The 26,156-nt window shown below is 35.0% G+C and overlaps 2 protein-coding genes across 2 annotated transcripts; both read right to left on the bottom strand.

Annotated features, from left to right (window-relative positions):
• Window positions 1-2,135: 2,135 nt before the first annotated feature.
• On the bottom strand, window positions 2,136-9,374 carry LOC117342719 (L-xylulose reductase-like). Its single transcript, XM_033904978.1, has 7 exons — window positions 9,249-9,374; window positions 6,251-6,348; window positions 5,759-5,913; window positions 4,972-5,014; window positions 4,327-4,491; window positions 3,108-3,225; window positions 2,136-2,248 (listed from the first exon to the last, which is right to left on the bottom strand). Exons 1-7 carry the CDS (start codon window positions 9,298-9,300, stop codon window positions 2,145-2,147), a joined length of 735 nt encoding a protein of 244 aa, XP_033760869.1. The 5' UTR covers window positions 9,301-9,374; the 3' UTR covers window positions 2,136-2,144.
• Window positions 9,375-13,553: 4,179 nt separating this feature from the next.
• On the bottom strand, window positions 13,554-25,411 carry LOC117333541 (L-xylulose reductase-like). Its single transcript, XM_033892880.1, has 7 exons — window positions 25,300-25,411; window positions 19,167-19,264; window positions 17,648-17,802; window positions 16,833-16,875; window positions 16,266-16,430; window positions 15,271-15,388; window positions 13,554-15,137 (listed from the first exon to the last, which is right to left on the bottom strand). The coding sequence occupies exons 1-7, from the start codon at window positions 25,349-25,351 to the stop codon at window positions 15,034-15,036; spliced, it is 735 nt and encodes a 244-aa protein (XP_033748771.1). The 5' UTR covers window positions 25,352-25,411; the 3' UTR covers window positions 13,554-15,033.
• Window positions 25,412-26,156: the final 745 nt, after the last annotated feature.

The raw sequence follows: 26,156 nt of genomic DNA, 5'->3' as shown, positions 1-26,156 counted from the left end.
TGTATTTGAACGTCCATTTTAATTTGTTTATTGATAATTCCTTTGTTTCATATCAATCACTTGGAATTAATAAAAACTATTTGGAAACTGATCCTTTGCCACAAGTACACGTTCAAGTGTGATTAAGGTTAATTGGAATTTGTCACTGCAAATTATTAGTCAATATAGAACCGCGTAGCGATCAGCCACAAAATAAAGGAATGTAAATTGATATTCTGTGCAACAAATTTTTGCGTACACATTGTATGCCAAAAATACGATGGCCGACACCGGACTGTCAAAACGTTGCTTGACTAACGATTTTTTGTACCAAGATATTTACACCATTAATTACAAACAGCTATCAATGACAGCGCTTTCTGTACATATTACATATCCCAATACAAGCTCCGATGTGTCATTAATAATCCTGATAAAAATAAAGAACGATCCATCATGTTCTATTATGTAAAACATGATATACGTGTAAATTCCTTAAATCGTATCATATTTAAAATATCATAGACTGAAGTAATGTTTCTTATGATTTGTAAATATGACCTGTTGGTTGGTGAATCACGGTAGACATTTGATTTAGTTACCTAGCCAGATAGATATACCCTCATCAATTAAGTGGAATTGAAAGAAATATTTCAACAATGAAGTATATTATATGGAACAACTTACTTTTGATATTAAAAGCATAAGGAATACCAACAGAAACTAATATTGCATATATTTAGGGAAAGCAATCGAATTCCCATAAAGGGCCATTGATATAAAATACTACATTGTGTAATTTTATTTTCAAAAATAGATGTGCAATCAAATTGATTGCCAACAAGTGTAATAGTAATGCCATATATATGGTAATAATATGCCATTAAAACACTTTTTCACTACAATGCACAATGTATTTAATGATATAACCTTACAATACAACACATACCTTTACATATTGTCCTATTTTACACGTTTGTTATCTGGCCGAAAACCATGGGAAAATCACATATCTCCTTTTTATGTGATTCTTTTATATCCCTACAACATTATATAAATCTCAGACACTCGGCACAACCGTAGATGATATATCAACAGTCATTGTAAATAGAACGGTTGCTGTCAGTCATAATTGAAGCACGTGTCAATATCGCAATATCATTAGATTGGACTAAGTGGTGATTAATTTATTTTCTTGACAGGCTCTGAAAATCACAAATCTGATAGTAGGACATGTATAATTTATTTTGGACTACATCATATATGAAACATATATTATAAATTGCTAGTAGTTTTACCATTGACACTCTAATGTTTGACCTGAGATGCTTGTTGTGTCATCCATACTCAATAACTCTTATTAAACTCCTCTGATCATATAACACACTTGCGTACATCATAACTCAAAAGATGTTTTCCTACGAGCGGCTAAAATCGGTGTATAAGAGTGTTTGTCAAAGTATGAATAACATGTTAGATATCAACAATATAATCCATTCCATAGTGCTACCGTACAGGCATCCAAATATTACAGAGTATGTTATACTGAACTTAAAAAGAGATGTACGAGGGCTGATTGATAAGTTGTAAACCTCGTATTAAAATATTTGAATTTTGCCGGACATATTGTACTATTTTTTAACATAATCCAATTCAGTATCAATACATTTTTGCCAGTGGTGTTTAAGGGCCTCAATGCCACTTTAATAGAACTCCCTTTTTTAGCTATTCAGAAAGTCTTCCACTGTACTGTTAGGGTAAAAGAAAGTCTATCGATATTCTGGTTGTTTTATTTTTACCCATGGCACAGATCAAATGGACGTATCTTTGGTTTTGCCAAACTACAGAGATGCGCAGAGAAGATGTATAACGGAGACCTTGGATTTTGAAGACTCCATAGAGGTTAAGAACAAACAAATGAAATAGGAATGAATATTACCCTTAACATATAGTAATGAAATGATAAATATGTATAATAATATATATTTATGTAATATGACACGATTCCGTCACGATTTACCATCTTAGACTCATTTTTATATATCAAACTTTAATCAATTATTAATTTCAAATTGTCAATAATTATTACACAACAGTTGTAAATGATTGACATCCACTTCAAACATAATTGAAGATCATGATTAATGAGTGTGATAGCAGGTTCTCTAGCTACAACACAGTCCTCCTTCCAATAGCATGGAGGTACCATTGACCATTGCACTCTTGTCACTCAGCAGGAACAGAGTGGCATTCACAACATCTTCTAACTCTGTCAATGAAAACAAGACACATATCAGATTCAGTGTCCATTCCACACTACTTTTATGCTCACATTATAGTGTTTGACATAAACTTGATACTACAGATAACAGTTTACTTGTATATATTTACATTTCTCCTTCCTTCAGCTTTGTTAACTCTGACTTTGAATCAATTAGATTATACGCAGTTACAAAAGACTCAGCAGATTAATAAGCGCGGGAATCGGTGATATTATCATGACGTCGTCTCTTTGTGATGTTATCGGAACGTCATCTAGACAGAACCATTTTAAAAGGACTGATCAATGCAATTTTAGCGTTTTCGCCTGTTCTCTCTGTACATAACGTTAACGTCAAGTGAGTATTTTGTCAAAAACTAAACTGAATAATGCGGAAAGGGGTGCATATTTAACTTCTCCAGGTGGTAAGCTAACAACAAATGGCTGAAGCGTACAGTTCTAACACAACATTTGAAAAGGTTACTACTAAATCTGTGTCAATACACTCTGTGCTTGACAAACATAGTTAATCTGAGACGAAACTTCTGGATTGTCAATATAATATAATGAATTAATTAAAAACGTAAAAGGTATTTAACAAAAATGTTGAGTTGTTTCTTTTAATTTTGTTAACAGTACAGGTGTCTTTACGTAGCTTCACTGGAACTTTATTATCTTAGTAGCCATGGCTGCCGCAGTTACCAACGTCGCAACACACCATGAGTTTTCTTTTCTTCGCACTGTATTTAAACGATTTGTTTGATGTGAATATAAGGATTTGACCACAGGGAATGTTCGTTGCCAACTGCCGGCAAACTACCGTATACGCAGTCAAAATTAGGTGCCATCCCTTAATGATACAACTCACTTGCAAACTTATTTAATGGAGTTCTTGCCAACTTTGGGCCAGACTTAGCCGGATCACCCCATCCTTTCTCACTCATCCTTGTCCTTACACTAGTCGGATTCACAGAATTTACTCTTATCTACAAGTGAAAAGTACCGGTATAAAAACTTTGCTTTTCCTTTGTACAAAGGCATTTTCCTCTTAAAGCAATTTGAATATCTCATTTAAATGAAGTACAAGTTACTCCATGCCCGTTAAAAGCTTAGGTAGCAGACGATAGTAGCCGGGGCTGGCTTCTGGATGATATATATGCTAATTCTAAATAAACCCTTCACAATAATTGATAGTCATTTTGAAGTAGTTAACAGGGGAAGGCTTGCTATCTTTCATCATATAATATCTGTATTCAATTTGGCCAGTATCAAATCTACTTCCACACGAAAAGCTATTGATGTTTAACTTACATGTACATTGATTTGTGCTAATGTAGTTTAGTTTAAACATATATACTGTCCGTGTATAATAATTGTACTTAAAACACTGGATTAAAGTCATTTCCTGCATCACGTTTGTTCCAATCACAAGTATATGTAGAACATGACAACATAGAGCTCTACACCTTGTTCTGATTTATGGACAACAGGTTAATCACGATGCTCAAGCTGCACTTTCGATACTGAGACGAAAGAAGGGAAGACAAACTAGTCTTTGTTGTGAGCACCTTGGCATTTTGTTGAAAGAAGACGGACATTCGCAATTGATTATAATTAGATAATGACATAAAAAAAAACAGCATGTCAAGCAGTACTTACTAGGAGAACGCAGTGGGAACGAAATTGGCACGTTAAACATGCGTAGTGCGAGCATAGAAATATATTTTGGCTTTAAAAAGAAAGAAGTAAGAACACATTGATCATGATGGATGCATAATGATGCGAATCCTAAGGATTTTTTGGAAACGTCTTTCACTACTGTGACAGCAACAACAATCAATAATGATTTATCAATTGTCAGGCTAAACTAGCGCTCGTGAAATGTATGTTAGAGAAACCAAATTCTATAGGGATGAGCTTTTCTCCCATCAATCATTATTTGTCTCCCATTTAAGTTTAACCAGTTTCATTGTCAACCCCCAGGGTATGATAGAGTGCACTCGCTGACATATAGTGATATATAGTGACCATGCACTGGAAGCGATCGAGTGTCATCTACAGTAACATTAGACATACAAATCGCTAACCTTGTGTGGACCAAGTTCCAGACACATGATCTTGGTGATCATGTCTACAGCACCCTTTGAGGCACCATAGCTTGAATAGTCTTGAAAAGCCATTGTGGAAGCTACGCTGGACATGTTGACAATAGCACCTCCTTGTCCCCTCTCTATCATTCCTTTTACACACACCTGATAATGAAATTATAAACATCATTCAAGATGTAAACCTGCACTTGTTCATACAAATATAATATACTGTCACTTATCTTTTATTTACGAGTACATAGACGTTCAGTTGGCAATCATTAATGACATTGACCCCAACACACCATAAATGTGATGGCCATCATTATTGTACGTTTAACTCTGATAATACTAAACTTACTTATAATTTGTTTATGAATGAAATTGGGCAACAGCTACCATCATTATGGTGAATGACTTATAGACTGTGAAATTAGTTTGATCTAATTAATTGTGAAATATATTGATACTATTATATGTACTGTTCAGCGATTATGAAATCAATTCCATCGATTTTCAGATCAGTTAATGTTAAATGATTGTTTAATGAACAATATCCTTTCATCGTCCCATCACTATTCCCTACCCATTTGACCAGTTGAGCTATTATTAAAAGAAATGTTCATTCCAACACCAATAACTTACCTGTGATACATTTACTATAGCCTTCAAGTTAATGTCAAATGTACTGAAAGAAGAAACAGAAGTTACCAACCTAAGGAATGTGCCTGTACAATCCAAAAGTATTTATAAAACAGACATTTCAGAACACCTGTCGTTGTCTATTAAAATCATTGCCAAATATTTATTTTGTCTTATTTCCATACACACTAATTAATGTTCATTAATTGTTATTCAGTAAACATGTAATTGATAAATAGTGAAACTATTTTTTGCTTTTTTGAACGCTTCTATGGCATCTTTAAACAGAACTGGTGATTGTTTTAAAACATTTTATTCGATAGGCTGATTCATTCTGAAAATCATTATAATTGCCACACAATCCATTTTAACCAAAACTTACAAGATCTTTTTAGGATCATTTGATTACCTATTAAGTTGGCATGACCAGCATTTACCCAGCTTATATAGATGACAATAAAAAGAAACAGCCATGGTCATTTTGAGGCAGGACCTCTTCGTAGTAGTTGGTGCTACTTCACTGAACAACATACGGGAGGCCCGTCACATATCATTCAGAGCAATAGTAGTGTAAAGGACACAGCTACACTAGCACAGATTGGTCCGTTTCTCAGAAATGGTGGTCGCAGATGGACAGGAGCATTCCAATTATACATTTCATGTAAATATTGATAGCCTATCAACTATTATACAATAGTATTTGGCGGATATGAATTCTTACTTAATATGCATTCAATCTCTAAACAATAAGATGAATAATCATTTATAGATATTGTAAACAATCACATACAAATCAAGTTGCTCCTTCTTGACCTCCAGGAATGGAGCATTCCTCGCCACTCCAGCATTGTTGACAAGAAGATCAATGGGACCAAGCTGTTCAACAATTTTCCTTGAACCATCCCAGTCTTGTAAATTAGCCTGCACAATGTTCATGCTAGGTACCTGTGTCAAAGACAAATATAGCATTTTCACTCAGTCTGTACATTGCTGAATACACAGGTACAACACTTTTCCATTCACAATTATATTATTTGCATTTTCCTTTCTTATACAAATAAATGCACCTGCAGGAAGATAGTAGCACAGATACAATAGAGCCCTTTTTGCCAAAAACTGACAGTTTACGAAAATCTCCATAAGAGACAGCTATCTCAATAGTATTAAAATCAATGCATTACTTGATTAGTTGCAGAGGTAGATGTGAATACAACTGATATTTAAGGATATTAATACTGATTTTGAGTGATTTAACAACTACATGTGTACTCGACTACTTCACCTCAGACTTTAAGGAGTCCAGGTCTGCCTGTGTCCTACTGAGGGCAAACGTTTCTGCTCCACATTCTACTAGCTTCTTTGCAATTTCACGTCCAATACCTGTTTTATATATAAATTGCGAAAAATACACTTACATGTTGTTTTTTACTGTAAATGGTTAACATATCATAGAATGCAACAAATGACAAACAATGATCTGACTATAATTCCTTTAAAGTTCAAAGGTCTGCTCTTACTGGCTTTGATTATTGGCATTTGCCGAGTGCTGTTTTAAACGCGTCTCGACTGATTTAGTGCTGACTGTACTTTCGTACAGCTTGTTTTATTCTCTCACGGGTAGGTTGTGAATTCGTGTTAGGCCAGCATCTGATGCCTGATAATATGCCTATTAGCCGCTGTTGTATTTGCGTCTCTCTACCCTGCTTTGATGTTAAGTTTTCCCAGTTTGTGTCCGGCCAATTGAAGCTTCCTGTTATTATGATGCCTTGTTTGGATGTTTTTCAAGTTCCTGTGGGTCTTTATTTATCTATTTATTTGTGGCATTTCGAAACTAGACATGTGCCTGTCCTGATGTTGGATGTTGCTATTTTGATCGATTCTAGTTCACATTACTTAATGAGATCTTGCTGCTCCTTGTAGATGATGCTGTTCCTTACGTTTAGGCTGCTGGTCTTGATTATGCAAAATACAGTTAGATCTTATAGATCAATAGCATCTAACATGGGTATGTTCCGCGGACAGGGATATCTCAACCTGAGTGTAAGAGTTTGGCAAGCAAGAATGTGACTTGCCGAGTGCTGGCCCGACAAACTCTTACACGAGGGTTGGGATATACTTTTTCGCGGGACAGACCCATGCGTTGTTATTTTTCTCACATACTTGCAAGCAAATGTAATTTTTATAAAAGTTTTCCATCGCGCCATCTACAATGCTCCATGGAATGTGTGTAAAAATGCCTACGACATCATTTACGAAATGGTTACTCAACGCAAAATAATGCAAATACGTAACTGTGAGCAGCGAGGAGTGTTACATCATAGTTCATTTATATCTGTGATTGTCGAATCATTTCTAAAACAGTTAGTTGCCAATCAAATTGTTGTTGCGGCTGTGTTATTCTTCTGGCTTGAAGACACGTATTAATTCCTTCATCTGCGCATGAGCACCTGTTCCACAAGAATTATCTGACTACTATGCTATCTGATTCTTGATCTTTTTGCGATTGTCCTATTCAGTACATATTTTGAAATGAAAAACTTTACCAACACCTGTCGAATAGATATATAAAAGGAACAGTGGTTTTAGTAAAAATTTATATTTTTGTCTGGCGAACAAACACACGTATGACGTAGACTCTACTTGAGTGTAAAGTACTTTCATATTTTGTCACGAAATTGATAAGTTTTTAACCGCGGTTCAATAGCTCCGTATTTCGGTTTGGTCCTGAATAAGTAGGCCTAAGTTCATAGTTTTTTGCAATCGATTGTAGTTGTTTGGTGACAGCAAAGGCGTGTCTTATTTATGTCATATCTCAATCGCTACACGCCTCTGACTCCGTACATTGTAACCCGAGATTCCTCTGGAACTGACACCATGTCAACATGTGTCACTTCTGGCTTCGCACTACGTAGTCGTGCAACCGCAATGATATAAACACAAATTAAACACTTTTTTTCTCAGGATTTACGACTTCAATCAGGTCTGTGTATATATCTAAAATTACCAGGAAACAGACAGGAAATAGGCAGCTGCGAATTAAACTGGATACAACACTTGGGGCGCAATTCAGAAAAAAAACATGAAAACATACGACAATATGAGGCGTTTTAATTTGTGCTGAAACCGTTTTATACCTGTAACCCGATTTCGTAGTGGCGTATGTATGATCACGGCTGGTATGGCATGGTATTGTATGGGCCAACATTGATGAGGTATAGGCCGTAGTGTACACCAATTCAATAATATTCATTTTATGATTCTAGTCAGATTGTCAGAGCTGATGATGCATGTGCAAAATACATACATAATAACAAGAAGTAATATAGCAATAGAAAGTTAGTTAAAATGGAGACTGAAATGTTTACAGGGCATGATATAAAGAAGGAAAGAACATAATCGTGCAATGATGCACTAAATACACATAAATTGTTCAAAGGAGACTGAGATATTTGCATGATATGATGTCATGATGTAAATAAGATATATGATTCAACAATCAACTTTAGATGGGACAGTTGTGGACATTGATGTACCTAATATAAGTGGCATGTTCTTTGTTTTGGTATCTCTATACTCAATATCGTACGAAGAGGACTAGTAGACAATGGTATATACTATATGTGTTTTGATATATGGTTTTTGTTTTACATAATTAAGTTTGTGTAATTATTCTACTTGTGATCGATTTTGAATAAGACATGAATGATACATACATAACATTGTTGTCTGCACCGAACCGAAATAACCGAAAACCGACAGTAAAACTGATGTCAGAACCGAACCGAACCGAGAAAACTCCTAAACCTTGACATCCCTACTAAGCATATATATATATATTAAAAAATGAAACCTGAACAGAATTTGTATAATGGTTATATCAATGACAGAAACTATATCTTTTGAAAATAAGCTTGCCAGTTTTCTGTGGCGTGTGAAAACTCCTATGGCGTGTCTATGGCGTAAATTAGTTTTAGTGTTAAACAATCTATTTTTATTTTTGTAAAAATGGCATTTGGCATAAATGCCTATTAACATGCATCCATCGTGTAATCGACAAATATATTTTCAAAAATACGATCACAGATGATGTAACCGGCGAGCAACTGGCATGTTGACATACATCCATCGTGTAACCGACACATATGTATACCACCGTTCCAGTTGTTCCATGTTCCTAGAGTTACACTAGAGAACATATGCGCGTGTTGCTTTTTTTTTTTTAAATAGAACGTCTAATTCCGAGGGTCTCTTCTTAAAGTGTAAAACAAGTAACAAGTTACCTTTACCAGCACCTGTCACGAGTGCCCGTTTGCCGTGAAAAGATATGTCCATGATGATGTTTGAAACAGCTCCAAAATCAGCTGCAGATGCATTCGGTACACCTCGGAGGATTCATCATCATGATCCATCACCACAGTTTCGTATGACCACTATAACAAATAATTATGCAGGAATTTTGCTTTTATTATTGATAAAATTAGCATTATATAATAATATGATATTTCCAATCACATATATTGAAAGTATTTATAAAAGACAATTTGCAATCATGCACTCAAACGACTGGAATAATCCCGAGTCATTCCAATTCACTTCGAGGGCGGCACGTAGATTTAACCCATACTACACCATACTGATACAAACAACCCATCATAAGTCATAATAGCAGATATATTAAGTAAAAGAATTATTTTATGCTATAACTGTAACAAAGTAATGGGCTTGTTATTGACTAATTGGCTGTTTGGTTTTAGAGGAAATTTTGCAATAGAAACCTGTATGATCACGTTACGGAATAGAGCAATGTTATCGCTGGGTAGGATAGACGTTACATTTGTGTTATCTCACATTGTTTGGCAGACGGTCCTCGAACAGGTTAGAACTATAACATTAGTATCTGGAGTAATTATTGTTTTGTCTTGCTATGTGATGTGACGTATATCTGTATATTTTAATGAGTTTGTGTGTCTGTTTGTGTATATGTATACTTTGTTGTAAATATGTCTTTACCTTTCTTATTTCTCCTGTGCAGTTTTTTTCTCGCTTTATATACATGTATTACTTATGAAATTGATTAATGAGAGATGTAATAACGAAACTATTTTGATTTTGAAAAAATACAAGAATATAATAATAAGATATAATTGCATTTTCTGTTAATTAAAAAAAAATATGAAATCATTTAAATACAGTAGCACTTTTAATAAGTCATAGTTCTCTTGTCAAAAGTCATTGACAATCTCTATATTTTTTTACTTGTTAATAGAGAAAACTGGAACATTCAAACTATTAACAAACATTTTTAATCTACTCTATGCTCTCTTAACATGCACATATTATAATTTCTCTTTTATGTCAATCGTTTTTGAATTTATATAATGATAACTAAAATCTCGAAATAAAACTTTTTTTTTTGAATTACCATTGTGTGAATGGACTAGACAGACATGAGGTCAGAATGATGTATGATGAAAGTAAAACAAAAGGTTGAGTGCAAAATGAGAGAGACCCCCTGCGTGGGGCTATATGCTGTCAGAGAATTGACGCCAGGGCTCCCAGCCCTGGACATCTTACAAAATTCCGCTGGGGAAATAAAAAATGTATTTGCAAAAAAAAAAAGTACCTTGAGTAAACATCTCGATATGATTAGGCAACAGTAGCATAATCTTAATATAAAAGGCACCCGGCACACGGGGCAGTAAGTGATTGAATTCATGTAGTTGATAGAGTGGATAAAAAAGACAGTGGTTTTATAGTTCGAGAGGCCAAAGGCAGAGATAGGGCAGAGGCATTGAGAGCCCGAGAGGACAAGACAGTGTCTCCAGAAAAACGAAACCATGGCTCCAATCATGATAGACATTAGAGTAGTGTATTAACAGTTTGTCTTCTAGAACTTTGGTACGTGTACATGTATTGATACTGTGAATAAGAATAAACAATGCTATCAGCTATTATGAAAGTGTGCACGCCTTTTTGTGTTACATAAATGGTGAATTTATTTGATTAATTGGAGACGGGTTCTAGTACTATCATGATCAGGAGTGAACCGGAACAAGGAAGGGCCGTTTCACATACAATGTACTAATAATCATTTTCGGTGTATGTTCATTATATAACCTTGCTAACGAATACATCGTTATCAAGTGTGTAAATTTCAAATTTGACGCGTAGGAATACAAGCTGGGCCGGTGCACACGTGGGCAATTTGTGTGAAAGCGCTATTACTATTTTCGTTTCTGTTTTATCCTTTTTTAATAAAATATTAATAGAATTCTGTAGAATTGACCAAAACATAACTATAGAAAAATAAGAAGTTACATCTAACAGGAATCGAATTTAAAAAAAAAACGATGTTACTGTTGAACTATATTTTGCTTAATCCTGCAGTTGGCAACCTTTCCCGCCAGATTGGAATATGTTGTTTAGCGATTCCGTTAATTGTTCGAATGTTACGTCTTTTCGTATAAAGCCGAAAAAATAATACCAATTTATATTTTGAATAACATTAAATAAAAACATAGGTTAAAATATAAATTAAGGAATAATAATCTTTTTATCGTTTACTGATGTGTAAATTGCATTTTTACAGGATTTTTCAACATGACGCACTAACGTTACTTAGATAGATATATCCCTATTTGATACGGAAGCTTATCACATAATTATTATATCTCAATATTTTGACATGATTTTTCCTGGTAAAGAATTCCATCTCCTCATCTTATTATTGGCAACAGTATTACAAGGACTTATCGTTATATCAAATATCCCAATCTGTAAGTTATAACTATTAATCTTACTCACTTATCTTTGGTCTGTTGTTATAGCTATCTTATAAGTATTGAAAAGATAAAGGTACTTAATCTTCATATAATAAACTTACTTAATGCTTATTGAAAAAAATTGTAGCAGTATACATATTAAAACGCGTTGCTTATTTGCATGTACATACTTATAACTAGCAAAACGGAGTGTATGTTCATCTGTGTGTCAAGCTGACGCTTCACATTTTGGCCATCAGAATGCATATTAGAACAATGAGCATTTTGTCCAGGCTCAATAAACAAGGCATATTAGCCAAGTCTGAGTGACACTTACTGATAGAACAGCTACCCTGCGTCAATTAAAAGACCCCCTCAACTGTGACAAATACCGACTGCCGCTTGTGGGATAAACTCACCCCTTTACCTACCAGAAGTTGCTGAACTGCATTGTTTTCAGAAATCATTTTAATCATTGAAATATCTAAGCTATACCAAACTGTTATTAATGCAAATAAATGTCTAAAAACGTAATGCTTACTTGTAATCAAGTCTGCTACAAACCAGATCGCAATAGGCCTAGTCTGATGCATGTGAAACATCGATGTCAGCCATATTGATTTTAATAATCAGAAGAATCTTAGACATTCAAGGTAACAGGAGTCAAATAGGATACAATCTTAAACAAATTTTTCCGAATAACCGATAGGCCCTGCGAGTTGATAGTAGGTCTGTGGCATGCTGGAGTGAAACGTTACCAAGTTTGTTCATATGAAATACCTTTACGTACATTCGCGGTCATAGCGATAAAATAGGCTAAGATATATAAGCGACTTCTTCACAATAACCAAGAGGTCCACAATAATGCAAACAGAGAGATGGACAACATGGTAATATGTTTCCAGGTGCAGGCGTAAAAATAACACTATAATTAATAATGGCTACCTTAATACCTAAGCTTCAGAGTTTTACTAATACTTATTTTGCCGGAGGACTTGTTGTGTGTGGGGGAGCTGTCGGCGTCATCATCATCATCATCAATGTCATCTCAGCCACCACCTGCCTTTCCCGGGATATGTTTCCTCAATGACTCCACTACATATAGAGTTATATATCACATGATGTCTGATGCAATCACAGTAGTTACATAAAATTTTAAGTGAAAAGTGATAGTAGTCAGAGCTTTAGCACAGACACTTTTCAAATAGGGTCTATAGCGCTTCATGCAATATATTGCTTTGTTATTCTTTTTTTTCCCATTGTTGTATTGCTGAATATTGTTTTTTTAAATGTGTGTTTATTTGATATTTTTACTTCGTAGGTGGAGGATACAAATCATCGCGTTGCTGTAATAGGTCACTTTTCGTTGTTGCATTTTTGAGAGGATACATGATTAAATATTCTATCTTGCAACCTTGTCAACTCCATTTTAGAAACATATTGCTAAACTTAACATTTCATATTCTTTGAGTCTTGTAATTGAAAAAAAAAATGTGTTAACAAAACTGATAAAACGGTTTTTTCAGTGTGTTTATCTTTTAGAAAAGGAATTGAGTAAATATTTTTTTTTACTTTTTGATAATCCACGAGAGGGCGTCCGACAGTTTACGTTACTTGAACAAATAATCCACATGATCATGGCACAAATTTCAAGTGCATTGTCCACTTTATGGTGTATGGACCTTGGAGTGGGAAGTGACAAGTCCCTGCTTTTCAGGGAGAAATTGGCATAACTTCTCTGTTTTGTTACACTAGTACCTTGATAAATGCCCTGTGTGCTTAAATATGGTGAATTTGTGAGAGACTTAAACACCAACTCAAGAATTTCATTTTTAGAAATTATTTTATTTAGTTATACAATAATCTCGAAGATCTTCTATCTTTAAAGTGGGAACATCACGGTTCTAGAGATCTTGGATTCTAAAACAGCGAGTCTTACTTTGAATTCAATGCATTACGGGTGTTTTTAAAGTGACATAAGGATTATAATATAAAACATTAAATGAGAAAGCTACATAAAAATATACATGACTATGGGTAAAGATTTCACTTTGTAGGCGAGTACATTTCTGTTTGACAGAAAGCATAGCATTAATTTCTCTAAAGAGCTATCATACCTCAAATTAACCATTGAATGTAATTCATGACTGCAAAACATGAACAACTCTTCAAACATTTAAAGATTTGTTTTTGAGATCCCCCTACCTCGCCCCAATAGGGGTGAAAGATTATATTGGTCCTTTGGCTACAGCACTATGAATAATCATAGCATAATTTCTCTTCCTCTAAATATAAATCACATATATTTTTAATGGTCAAGTGACTGACAAGACATTGACACAACCTGTCAAATACATATAATGAGTTTTCGTTTCATATGAGATTTTACGAAACCAGTCTTTTCATTATTGCTAGCAACATTAACATTTCCAGAGGCATTTTATAGATGTGAACATATTCTAAATACAAAATATCATTATCACTTAACTCAGAAAACCTATGTTTTGACTGGTTAAACAGAGTCAGGCATTCTGTTGTGCCATTAACACATTTACATGTTGTGATTATCAATATTATGACTACACAATCGATATTTGAATGGCGCATCCAGTAATAAACTGTCCAGGGTATATTACACCGACGACATATAAAAAAAAAAATATTGCACGGGTGAATTCACTAGCAACCGTTGAATAGTGTGATAAATATGCTAATATGATTTCTTCAAAATCAAGCACTTACAGTGTGATCACTAAGTTATTTCCCCCCCCCCCCCCCCCCTAATTATGTGACATACAAAAGTCCTAACAAGACCACATTGCAGATAATGACTGGTTCTGTATAACAATAGCAATGAATAATACAGCAGCATTACGAGAAGTTTAATGCCGTCAGACTTGAACTTTAATAATCTCTTAAAGAAGGAGTTCCTGGACTGTCTTTTCTGGTTGTTTCATTTTTACACCTGGCACCGATCAAATGGACGTGTCTTTGGTTTTACCAAAATACAGAGATGTGCAGTGAAGGTATATGATGGGAACCTTGGATTTTGAAGACTGCATATAGGTTAAGAAAAAACAAATGAAAAAGGAATGATTACTACACCTAATATATAGTAATGAAATGATAAAAATATATAATCATATACACATGTAATATGACACGATTCTGTCACGATTTACCATCTTAGCCTGATTTTTACGTGATGAATTATTTATTTCAATTATCAATAACTATTACAAACAAGTCAATCAATGATTGACATCCAAGAAGATCATGATTAGTGAGTGTGATAGCCGGTTTTCTAGCTACAACACAGTCCTCCTTCCAATAACATGGCGGTACCATTGACCATTGCACTCTTGTCACTCAGCAGAAACAGGGTGGCATTCACAACATCTTCTAACTCTGTCAATGAAAACAAGACGCATATCAGTTTCAGTGTTCATCCCACACTACTTCTAGCTCACATTACAGTCCTTGATATAAACGCACTGATACTTCAGATAACAACAGTTTACTTGTATGTGTTACAGCTCACCTGCAAACTTATTTAATGGAGTTCTTGCCAACATGGGCCCAGACTTAGCCGGGTCACTCCATCCTGACTTTCCCATCTTTGTCCATACAACTGTCGGATTCAGAGAATTTACTCTTATCTACAAGAGAAAAATACCGGTATGAAAGTTTGCAAAAAATAAAACCCTTTTAAATTAATATTTAACCTACATGTACATCAATTAATTGTGCTAAAATGAAAGTGATGTTTGATTTAATTAGATGGGTCTTAGGAGAAATATTAGGAGTAATATGAAAGTGAAACCTGCATAGTTGTCCATTTTGACCACGACCCTGTTGGGTTTCTTTTTGTTTTTGTTTTTTGTTTTTTTATTTTTTTTTTATTTTTATTTTTTTGCAGTCCTCATAGTCATTGAGTTTGATAAGGATTTCACACAGAATAGGACCATCTTGTGTGGACTAAAGAACTAGAAACCTTTAAATTTGTGACCATGTCTTCTGTGAAATGAACGACAATGAAAAGTGATATATGAATTGTCAAACCAAACTATGTTAGAGAATGAGTGGTGCGAGTGTAGAATGATCTTTTTGCATCTGGAAAGGGAGAAGTAAGAAAACATTGCACTGTATTTATATGCGTTATCATGTGCATATTTATGAATATTTGGAAACTTTTGCACGCAGTAAGAACCTAGAAGTGACGTAATGAGGCCTCAATATGAAAGTGAAACCTGCAGAGTTGTCCATTCTGACCACGACAATAAAGAATGATATATGAATTGTAAGACCAAAACCAGTGCTACTAAAATGTATATTAGAGAAACAAAATTCTCGAAATATACATGAAATATATATGGATGAGCTTTTCTTCCATCATGCAGTATTTGTCTCCCATTTGAAAACAGTTTCTTTGTCTACCCCAAAGGAATGACAGAGTGTGCACACTGACCAAATGATCATGAATAAGAGATGATCGAGTGACATCGATAGTAAGTTTAGAAACACAGATTTACTAACCTTGTGCGGACCAAGTTCCAGACACATGACCTTGGTGAGCATGTCTAACGCAGCCTTCGAGGCACCATAGCTTGTATGGTTTTTTAAAGCCATTTTGGAAGCTATGCTTGACATGTTGACAATAGCACCTCCTTGTCCCCTCTCTATCATTCCTTTTACACACACCTAATAATGACATTAGAAACATCATTCAAGATGTAAATCTGGATATGTTTAAAATATGTATAAAATACAGTCAATAATTTTTCATTTACCAGTACATAGACGCTCAGGTGAAAATTACCGACAGTTTTAAAGTCATTGAGCTCAAAACACCATAAATGTGATATCTGAGGAAACGCATTACTGTAATTTTAACTCGGAAATACTGAACTTACCTAGAATTTCAATATGAATGAATGAAATTTGACAACTAATATTATTATTATGATAAAAATATTATACACATGTAGGCTGTGAAATTTGCTCTAATTCATAGTGAAACATATTCGTATTACATACATTGATCATCGGTTATGAACATTTCCATAAACTTTCGAACAGTTCATTCCTACAACAATTACTTACCTGCGATACATTGACTACAGCCTTCAAATTAACGTCAAGTATACTGAAAGGAGAAACAAAAGTTATCGATATAAAGAATGCATTGTATCTGTATAATCAAAAAGTATAAAAAGTATTTATAAAACACAGACATGTACAAGGGGGTGGGAGTGGGGATTGGGGGTTGGGAGGGGGGTGTTGAGCGTGAAACAGCAAAATAATTGGGAGGGTTTTGTCAGACTGTCTTGACCCCTATTTCTCATAATAGTATCCGATCTTGTCAAGTTATGTCTGATATAACGAATTAATTTAGTCGAAAGAATCATCAGTTGTTGTTTCTGAAATTCCGGGATTTTATGTTTTGGATGTGGGACAGAATAAAGTGAGGGCGGAGTTTGGTGACCACTTAGGCCCTCCGAGACACTGGTGATAAAATGATGCGAAATTCTTCTGACACTTTCTCAATGCTGACTAATGGAGAAAACAATAAGATATGGTAAATTGTATATTAAGATTTCTTTGTATCCCCACAGAAATTCTCAAAATCTTAGTGTTAGGAATCAATTATTTCGTTTCTTTTTTAGCAAAGACGGGGTTTATTTTGTCATCAATCAAGTTAGCATTAACAGTATTTCCACAGGTGATAATTATCACCCTATGGACAGCCAGAATTATTGAACATAGTAGCATTACCATTGTACATTTAATGCATAAACTGACAGTCTACTAATTATGATATAAAAGTATGGCTGAGATGAATAATTAATTAATTCATGATAACGGTTCTAAACAATAAGATGAAAAATCATTGGTAAATACTGTAGAAACTAACATACAAATCAAGTTCCTCCTTCTTGACCTCTAGGAATGGAGAACCTCTCCCCACTGCTGCATTGTTGACAAGAAGGTCAATGGGACCAAGCTGTTCAACGATTTTCCTTGAACCATCCCAGTCTTGTAAATCAGCCTGCACAATATTCATGCTAGGTACCTGTGTCAAAAACAAATATAGCATTTTTTTCACTCAGACTGTACTTTGCTGAATACATAGGTACATTACAATATACATAATTGATTTGAAATGTCCCAAAAGAATTATGACAGTCAGGATAACGAAAAGAATCTTGACCAAAAGTATGCTTTTAATATTTTTTCAATGCCTTTATAAAAAAAACGCCTTAATAAAAACAAGTCGGTTAATTGTTTCAGAATCAAATTTATATACTAGAAATTGAGACAGTTTGACAAGTTTTTCACCTACATTACACACAATACAAGGCTTTTAAATGTAGAAACGAGTGTAAAGTAATTCATAGACATCTATCCAAATTAAATAGTTGTTTTCAGTCCCAAATACAACCACATTCGGAGTTATTATGAGTCAATATGTATAGCGTATACAGATAAGCAAGAGTTGTCTCCCCTTGCCCATACAAATCTAATGCTTCACAAATTAAGCAATAGAAATTTGTCCCCTACCGAATAAACATCACCCCAACATGTTATAGACCAAAATAAGGTTTGGCATTCCGTTATTGAGATAGTGCGTTTTGAAAATGTTCTGCATCATTGAACCCAGTGACCTTGAAATTCATATTAAGAAATTTTATACCAAGAGCTAGAACATATTGCTCACCAAACATTGTGACATTGGGTCACTTAGTCATTTAATATTTAATTCCTGCCTAAAACGGGAAGTTTTCCTTTGATGGTCCATCTAGTGCATACGCTTGACAGCCCGCCATTGACAAAATATCAATACGCTAGGTATCTCCGTTATTTCGTGTTGACCTCTTTGACCATAAGACCTTGGGTCACTTGGTTATTGAGAAGTTTTCTGAAGTTTATTTCACAAAATTATACATTCGAACTTTTACCCTGATGAAAAACCGGAAGTTGATGCTTGACAGAAAACAAATCAAAAGATGATTTAATTACATTAAGCCATTAATGAGTTATGGCGATTAAGGTATAAACGCTTATTTTGTCATGGTGGCATTTTTTCACAGAAGTATAAAGCTTTAAAATGATATGTGGGAAAACATTAATTATATTCTTGCTATAAATTACATTACTCTTTTGACGCAAGCTATACAATTTAAGAAAATTTCATTGACAAACCTCAGCACAATATCAGTAGGTTTAGTGGAAAGCCCTGATTATATTGTATACTTTAACTTAAACAACTACCATCATGAATTACCAATTCTTCAATAAAATTGTAGCCAACATACAAAATTGAAGGCTTTATCCTCTTGTGTAATTATCAATTATATAATTGCTGAATGGAAGTTAGCTGCAAAATTCACTTTAAATGATTTGCAGTGATTTAACAACTACACTCGACTACTTCACCTCAGACTTTAAGGAGTCCAGGTCTGCCTGTGTCCTACTGAGGGCAAACGTTTCAGCTCCACATTCTACCAGCTTCTTTGCAATTTCACGTCCAATACCTGTTTTGATTATATATAAATAACAATAAGTACACTTACCTGTATTTTGCTGTAATCAAAGGTTAACATGTACAATGTAATAGAATGCAGCAAAAGACGAAACATGATCAAACTATGATTCCTTTAAGGTTCAAATCAGGATATATTTCGTCCCATAATACTAAACTCGGTCAAAATTGTGGGTAGCAATGACAACAAGATTTTTTCGGATTAGTCAACCGGATATCGTGACCTAAAAATAAGACTTTTCCACCACCCTTCAATTGATTTTTAACGTTCAATCTAGGCTTTTCTATATACATTTGAATTAGATATTTATTCAATTTACGTTTAATTTAAACATACTACTTCTAGTCAGGAATAAGGGATGCTAATCATACTGATTGCCACCCGACTCTGTCGATTGCTATCCGCAGTTTTGGCCGAGTTTTCTGGGACGAAATGAACCAACTGTGGAGATAAACAAAAACATTTGCTATATGGCACGCGCTGACTTGATAAAGGGACAGATTGCCGCTAAAATTCTACAATTTACGCTATTACTACAAAACAAATCATAAATATATTATATATCTATAGTTCAAATAAGAGAAACACGTTGTGTGTATATGTATAGAATGAAATAGTGTTTAAAACAGAAAAGATTTGATTCAGTTTATTTTCAGTTTATATTCAGATGCTCATCTGTCGTTACATAGTAACAATAGTACATGATGACATCATAGATTTGTTGACGTCACACTATATGTACGAATCTTAAATCCAAAACAGACTAGCTTAGGTTTAAACAATTTGATGACAAACTTTTCTCACTTTTCTTAATAAAGCAGTGTTTGTTTACATTTTATAAAAAGGATTATTTTGAAGTTATTTTGTCCACATACAAAATGTACATCAAGATGTCCAGTTAGATGCATTTTCCTATATTCAGGAGAGTGCATATGCTGCTTGTGCACTCGGACCCTGCCTCTGAAATGGTCTCCAATTTCTCCTATTTAGTACTCCTTACAACCTGTACACGTAATTACACCAAGTACATTTAGTGTATTGCACGGCATAGAAGAATTGATTGTAAATATCATCCCTTTTAAATCTTTGATTTGCCATATTCTTAAAATGCACATGTGCCATATCTAGGGTCCTTACATCAAATTTTGCTGACTTAAAATGTCTCTTCTGTTTTCAGTTTTGATTTGCTTAATGTTCATTTAAGAATTTTCAGTTCCATTTTTGCTGTTGTTGATTTTTGACTTCTCAAGTACTCTTTCCGTTTTTTGGTCGTAACTCAATATTTCCTGAAGGATTTTGGCTGTTGGATATATGCAACAGAGCGCATGATTGATTGATTTTAGATCACTGTCTCCGCTTGGGATCAATCCCGGGACCTCTGGCTTGCTTATCTTATACGCTCAACCGATTGATCTAAAGAGAAAATCTCCCTAGCCGAGCGGTATCTTGTGGCTATTTACCAGGGTTACAAACATATTCTTGTTCCGGGTTATGCGTTGTTACGGGTGACATTAATATGTTTTCATCGTCTTTTCTCTTGAAGCTAGGTTTTTCTGTCAAGCTTTAGAGTTATTTCGATTCCGTCTTGGACCACTTTCGTGGTTAGTTTTGTTGTTAAGTATTTATACAACTCATGCAGATGGACATTTCCTACCTCTTCTTCGCTGTGTAGATTGTCTTTGCCAAGTTATAGGGTATACTGCGTGTAGTGTACCCGGATAGCATGAGCTAAAATGAAGGTATTGATGTGTATCTGTAAGCTTGTATTAAATTCCGTATTGATGTTTTCACTCATTTTCTTATCTAAAATATAAAAAATGCTACTTGATTACAATATATTGCCGTAATGAAATGTAAATGTGTATCCAGATAATTTAGTAATTCCTTAAACTCCAACGATTTGTAATCATCATGCATATGCTTCTAGGTATCTGAATGTGTTGCATAGGTAGTTACAACTTTGGTGCCCATCGCTGTTCCCATGATCTGTACAAAATGTTCATTTTTAAGGAAAATGTGTTTTTAGAACCAGTTCCATTGGATTTAAAATGAATCTTTTGAAAAAGCGTTGATGAATTTTGAGTCTACTCGTGGTGTCTCCCTTGTGTCATCTTCCACAGTAAAAACACTACTCTACTAATGAAGGAGTTCAAACAAAAGTTGTGCTTGTAGCAATATTGATCTACTTCCAAGTTACAATGTACATCCGTCTGTTTCTAGACTTAGTATCCTGTCCTTAACTCTTGTTTTTGATCCGACAAATCTCCAAAAGGTTCTAGGATTGGTCTTTGGATCTTGTGACACTTTTCCCTCATACAACCAAACTCATTTTCTTTGTGTTGTTGTTGCTCTATTTCTTGCTATCCTGTATTGTTCATGATTCCCAGGTGTTTTATCTCTCAGGAATTGTTGCCCGAATTTCCTTTTTGGTTTTAGTCCATCTATTACTGGTTTGTTTATCCAAGGTTTGTGTACTCTTGATACTGTTTAACAACGTGTCGACAAAGAAATTCCATGTTTTTGTCTAGTTCCTAAATTCTTAATATGTCTGATTACCCTATGACTCATAACAGTTTATGAGTCATAGTATAAAAAGACACATCAAGTGTTTACAAAGCGATACGATAGTGACATGGCCCTGTGCTTCATCTACGCCGGTTTCACAAGAATTCTTTGACTGCTATGGTATCTGATTCTTCCTTGATCTTTCATCGATTTTTTTATTTCTTACTGACACATTCAAGACGAATATACAATTGACCAAAGCAGAGTTGATGGAAGACTTAAAGGACGACGTACATGAACTGGTAGACAGAATAAAAAAAGAACGACAAGAACGATGTTCAAAGGAAGATATTATCCTCTTCTATGTGCCAGAAAGCGATAGCATGAACGGCAATGTAATAAGACCCCATCATGTCTTTGCAGACCTTTGTTTAATTCTTGGAGAAAAGGTCCCAGAAATTCGGTCATCAAATAGTCTTGACAGATACAACAGAGACATTACCAAACTCTTTGTGATAGTGTTAAAAAAATAAACAAACAGGAACATAAATGATTACTGGAGAGTTCACGACGTATAAAATCCACGGCCTCGGGTGAATTGATGAAGGTCATGCTAACCATGGACCTGACTTATATATATGTCCAAAGAGATTAGAGGAAAACAAAATATCTAGCCAAGCAAGCCTCTAAAATAAGGAAAAAGAGGACCTCATACGGGGGAAAATGGAAACATCTAACTAAGTGAAATACATTACAAACGTTAACAACACAGGGAAATGGCTTGTTGTCTGAAGATTGCGCTCTGCAACATGCCCCTTACCTGTTGCAGAATGAGAGCTCCCCAAAATCAGAAATAAAAAAGAAATTATCAACAAATTACATCAGTCTTATTAGGAGCGTGACATCGGGAGTAAGACTAGTTACAGCAGAAGTATACAATGATACTACCCTAAATTCCTCTCAACTCCTAATGGTGAAACGTTGGCCTCTATTATAATCACTGATGATTATCCGGCCACTGATGCACTAGTTTCCATGGGAAATGAAACACTAACCAAGTCCGATAGGAAACATGCTTTAACACTTTTAAAAGATTTGCATTTAAATCATCCAGAAACTGCAAACTCTCCAAAAAACTATCAGTTTAATATATACTCTAACAGTGATACCCGGACATCTACATCGAAAGGAAGAGCCAGGTATTATATACCATACCAAACAACTGTGCAAGAATTCCCTGTGTGAGTATGACAAAAGACAATACAAGAAAGAAAATAACCACATATTTGAGGCAAAAAATAATAATCAGGAATCAGAAATGCACACAAAAATTTAATTAAGATTAATTCTCATTTCATTTGACTAGATAACCTTAAAGATCAAATAGCTCGTACAATAAACCTAAAGAACAAGAACCAGTGTGTAATATCTTGGCGGATAATAACATAAATAATGGAGCTACTGGACAGTTTTAACCATAAATACTGGAGCTACTGGACAGAATTAACCATAAATACTGGAGCTCCTGGATAGAATTAACCATGAATACTGGAGCTACTGGACAGAATTAACCATAAATACTGGAGCTACTGGACAGAATTAACCATAAATAATGGAGCTACTGGACAGAATTAACCATAAATAATGGAGCTACTGCACAGAATTAACCATAACAGTTCTTATCCAACATCAAAAACTGCGTCCTCCTACAACGAGTCTTAGAGTCTGCCATATAAGGAGAGGGTCAACAAAGCAACACCCTAGACTTATAGAGTTTTACAAACGAGGAAGGGATGGTCGATAATCTGGTATATAATCCAATTATGGGATTAAGCAACCACTGATTATTCTCATTTGACCTCATGGCCTATACAGAATTAAACCAGGATCTTAAAAACGCCCCTAGCCGTAAGGTCACAAGGGGGATTATACAACCATCTGTAATAATCTCAGACAAATCGACAAAGGAAATTCAGCAAAGCATTTGACACAGTATGTGACAGTCTCCTACTTTACAAAATTGAGCAATATTGGGCTAATGAAAGCTTCTGAAATGGATCAAGGACTTCTCATATTATGGCTCAGAGTATTTATTAACGGACAGTGTATCAACAGTGTTCCAGTAACAAGCGTGTCCCTCAGGGAAGTGTCCTTCAGCCAATACTTTTTTTCTTATCTATGTGAACGATTTACCAGAAGTGGTATCCTGCCTAGTTGAAATTTTCGCGGGCGACACATACTCGAAAACTGCAGACCTCGTTAAGGAGAACTACAAAACAATATTGATGAGATTGTGAACTTGTCAGAAGGCTGGCTTATGAAGTTGAACCTCACTAAATGTAAACACATGGAAATTGGCAATAGTACTAAATCATCCAGCTATGACATTAATTCCGGGGATACTAAATCCAGCATCCATCAATTGAAAGGTGAAACAGACCTGTTCCTAACCAGGTAAATTCTGCAGCATCTAAAGCAAACAAGATAGTGGATGTAATCTTCAGGAGTTTTACCTATATGGATCCGGACCTATTCAAAACCCTCTATAAAACTTCCGTGTGGTCACAGCTAAAATATGTGACCAATGTCTGGTACATAGCTCTCAAAAAATAAAGCCATGATACATAATCCCAAGAAAAGAACCACAACAAGTGTGCCATCCCTCAGAGACCTACCCTATGAAAATCGTCTGAGACTACTGGGTCTTCCTACGCTGGAGTATCGTCGCTAACCTTCTGATTTGATTCAACTCTACACAATAATTGATAAAATTATCAAATAGACTCGAACATAATATTTAGCAAAAAACTTGCACAGCAATAAGAGGAAACACATATGTTCTATTCAACACATTTTCAAACAGGGTTATTAACCATTGGAATGGTCTACCAAACAAGGTTGTTGCTGCGAAAACTGTCATTAGCTTCAAATCCAAACCCAACAAACATTGCAGGAACCACAGGGAAAATTTCTCGGCAAATGATGTCAACTATAATGGTAGTTGAAATAGTAACAGTCCTGCTAAAAAATTCAATCGACTGGTAAATAATCGGGTCGGGTTATTTGCCAGCTGATAAGAGACATTATTTTATTTTTGTATAAGTGTACCCATGAACAAGTCGATTGGGTGTTGATCCGCCACTTGTCAGGCATCAACTATAGGATTTTTGAAAAAGTAGGTCATTAAATTCCATTAAAATAAGCACAAATACAGGTGCATGCATAATTTTCTATGTCACTGTATTTTTAACAATGCATATATTAGTTATATGAAACCGGAACTCATAAGTCTGTGTAGGAGGGGAAATACCCAAACTTGACACGAGGTCGAATAGCTGCGAACCACTATAGCGAGCTGCCACCGTTACAGTTCAGTTGTTCAACCAGGGGCGTATAGTAGGCCTACATTACATGTACTTTTCATATGTATGTACACTATATACGTTCCTGGTCCCACATTTCTACACTAATTGATAAACTCCTTTTGCATTTTTTGCAGTGTAAAACAAGTAACAAGTTACCTTTACCAGCACCTGTCACGAGTGCCCGTTTGCCGTGAAAAGATATTTCCATGATGTAATGATGTGTAAAACGATTCCACAATCAACTGCTAGATGCTTTCGGCATACCTCGGCAAATTCATTCAATGATCCATAACCGCAGTTTCGTATGACCAGTATAACAAATAATTTAGAAGGAATATAGCTTTCATTATTGGATAGAATTAGCATACTATGACAATATGATATTTGCAATCATATTCATGTAGAAATATTTACATATTATGTAAAGCAAGTATTTCAAATAAAATTTCTGAAAATGACTTGAAACATTCTTACGTAAACAGTGCAGTGACTGCTTTTGATAAGATGGGAAGCGTTAACCTTTCAATGTTATTTTTTGGCGCCAAAATACAGATATGAAGGATAAGCATACGATTTTAACACCTGACCATTTCTAAGTCGCCTGCCCGAAGGGCAAGTGAGCTTATGCCGCACGTGGTGAGGCGTCCATCCGTCCGGCATCAACTTTTTTCTTCTAAACAACTTCTCAATAACCATGAGCCACAGCTCGTCATTACATTGGGTGTGTAGCATGCTTGGGTAAAGGGCTAACAGATTCAAATATGCTAAAATCTTTAAACAATTCATTCTCAATAACCAAGAGGCCAAGTGATTTGATATTCAGCCTATAGTATGCCCGGATAAAAGGTTACGAAGTTTGTTCAAATGAATGACCCTGACATGTATTCAAGGTCAACCTAAAAATCTTTGAACAACTTCTTCTCAATAACCGAGAGACCAAGGGAGTTGACATTGAGTCTCTTGCGTGCTCTGGTAAAGGGCTTCCAATTGTGTTTTAATGAAAGACCTTGACC

The sequence above is a fragment of the Pecten maximus genome, chromosome 1 (genome assembly GCF_902652985.1).
Source record: "Pecten maximus chromosome 1, xPecMax1.1, whole genome shotgun sequence".
NCBI lineage: Eukaryota > Metazoa > Mollusca > Bivalvia > Pectinida > Pectinidae > Pecten > Pecten maximus.
This window is presented reverse-complemented; position numbering and strand designations above follow the sequence as displayed.

Bases quoted from the DNA above. Each gene is read 5' to 3' on its own strand.
- LOC117342719 (XM_033904978.1), bottom strand. From the start codon at position 9,300: ATGGACATATCTTTTCACGGCAAACGGGCACTCGTGACAGGTGCTGGT. The intron at 6,349-9,248 runs GTAACTTGTTAC...TATATAAAACAG, and splicing joins CGTGACAGGTGCTGGTAAAG to GTATTGGACGTGAAATTGCA. The intron at 5,015-5,758 runs GTATGTGATTGT...TTCTTCTTTCAG, and splicing joins AAGAAGGAGCAACTTGATTT to TACATTTGACATTAACTTGA.
- LOC117333541 (XM_033892880.1), bottom strand. From the start codon at position 25,351: ATGGAAATATCTTTTCACGGCAAACGGGCACTCGTGACAGGTGCTGGT. The intron at 16,431-16,832 runs GTAAGTAATTGT...TGTCATTATTAG, and splicing joins CTGTAGTCAATGTATCGCAG to GTGTGTGTAAAAGGAATGAT. The intron at 15,138-15,270 runs GTGAGCTGTAAC...TTTCATTGACAG, and splicing joins TCCATTAAATAAGTTTGCAG to AGTTAGAAGATGTTGTGAAT.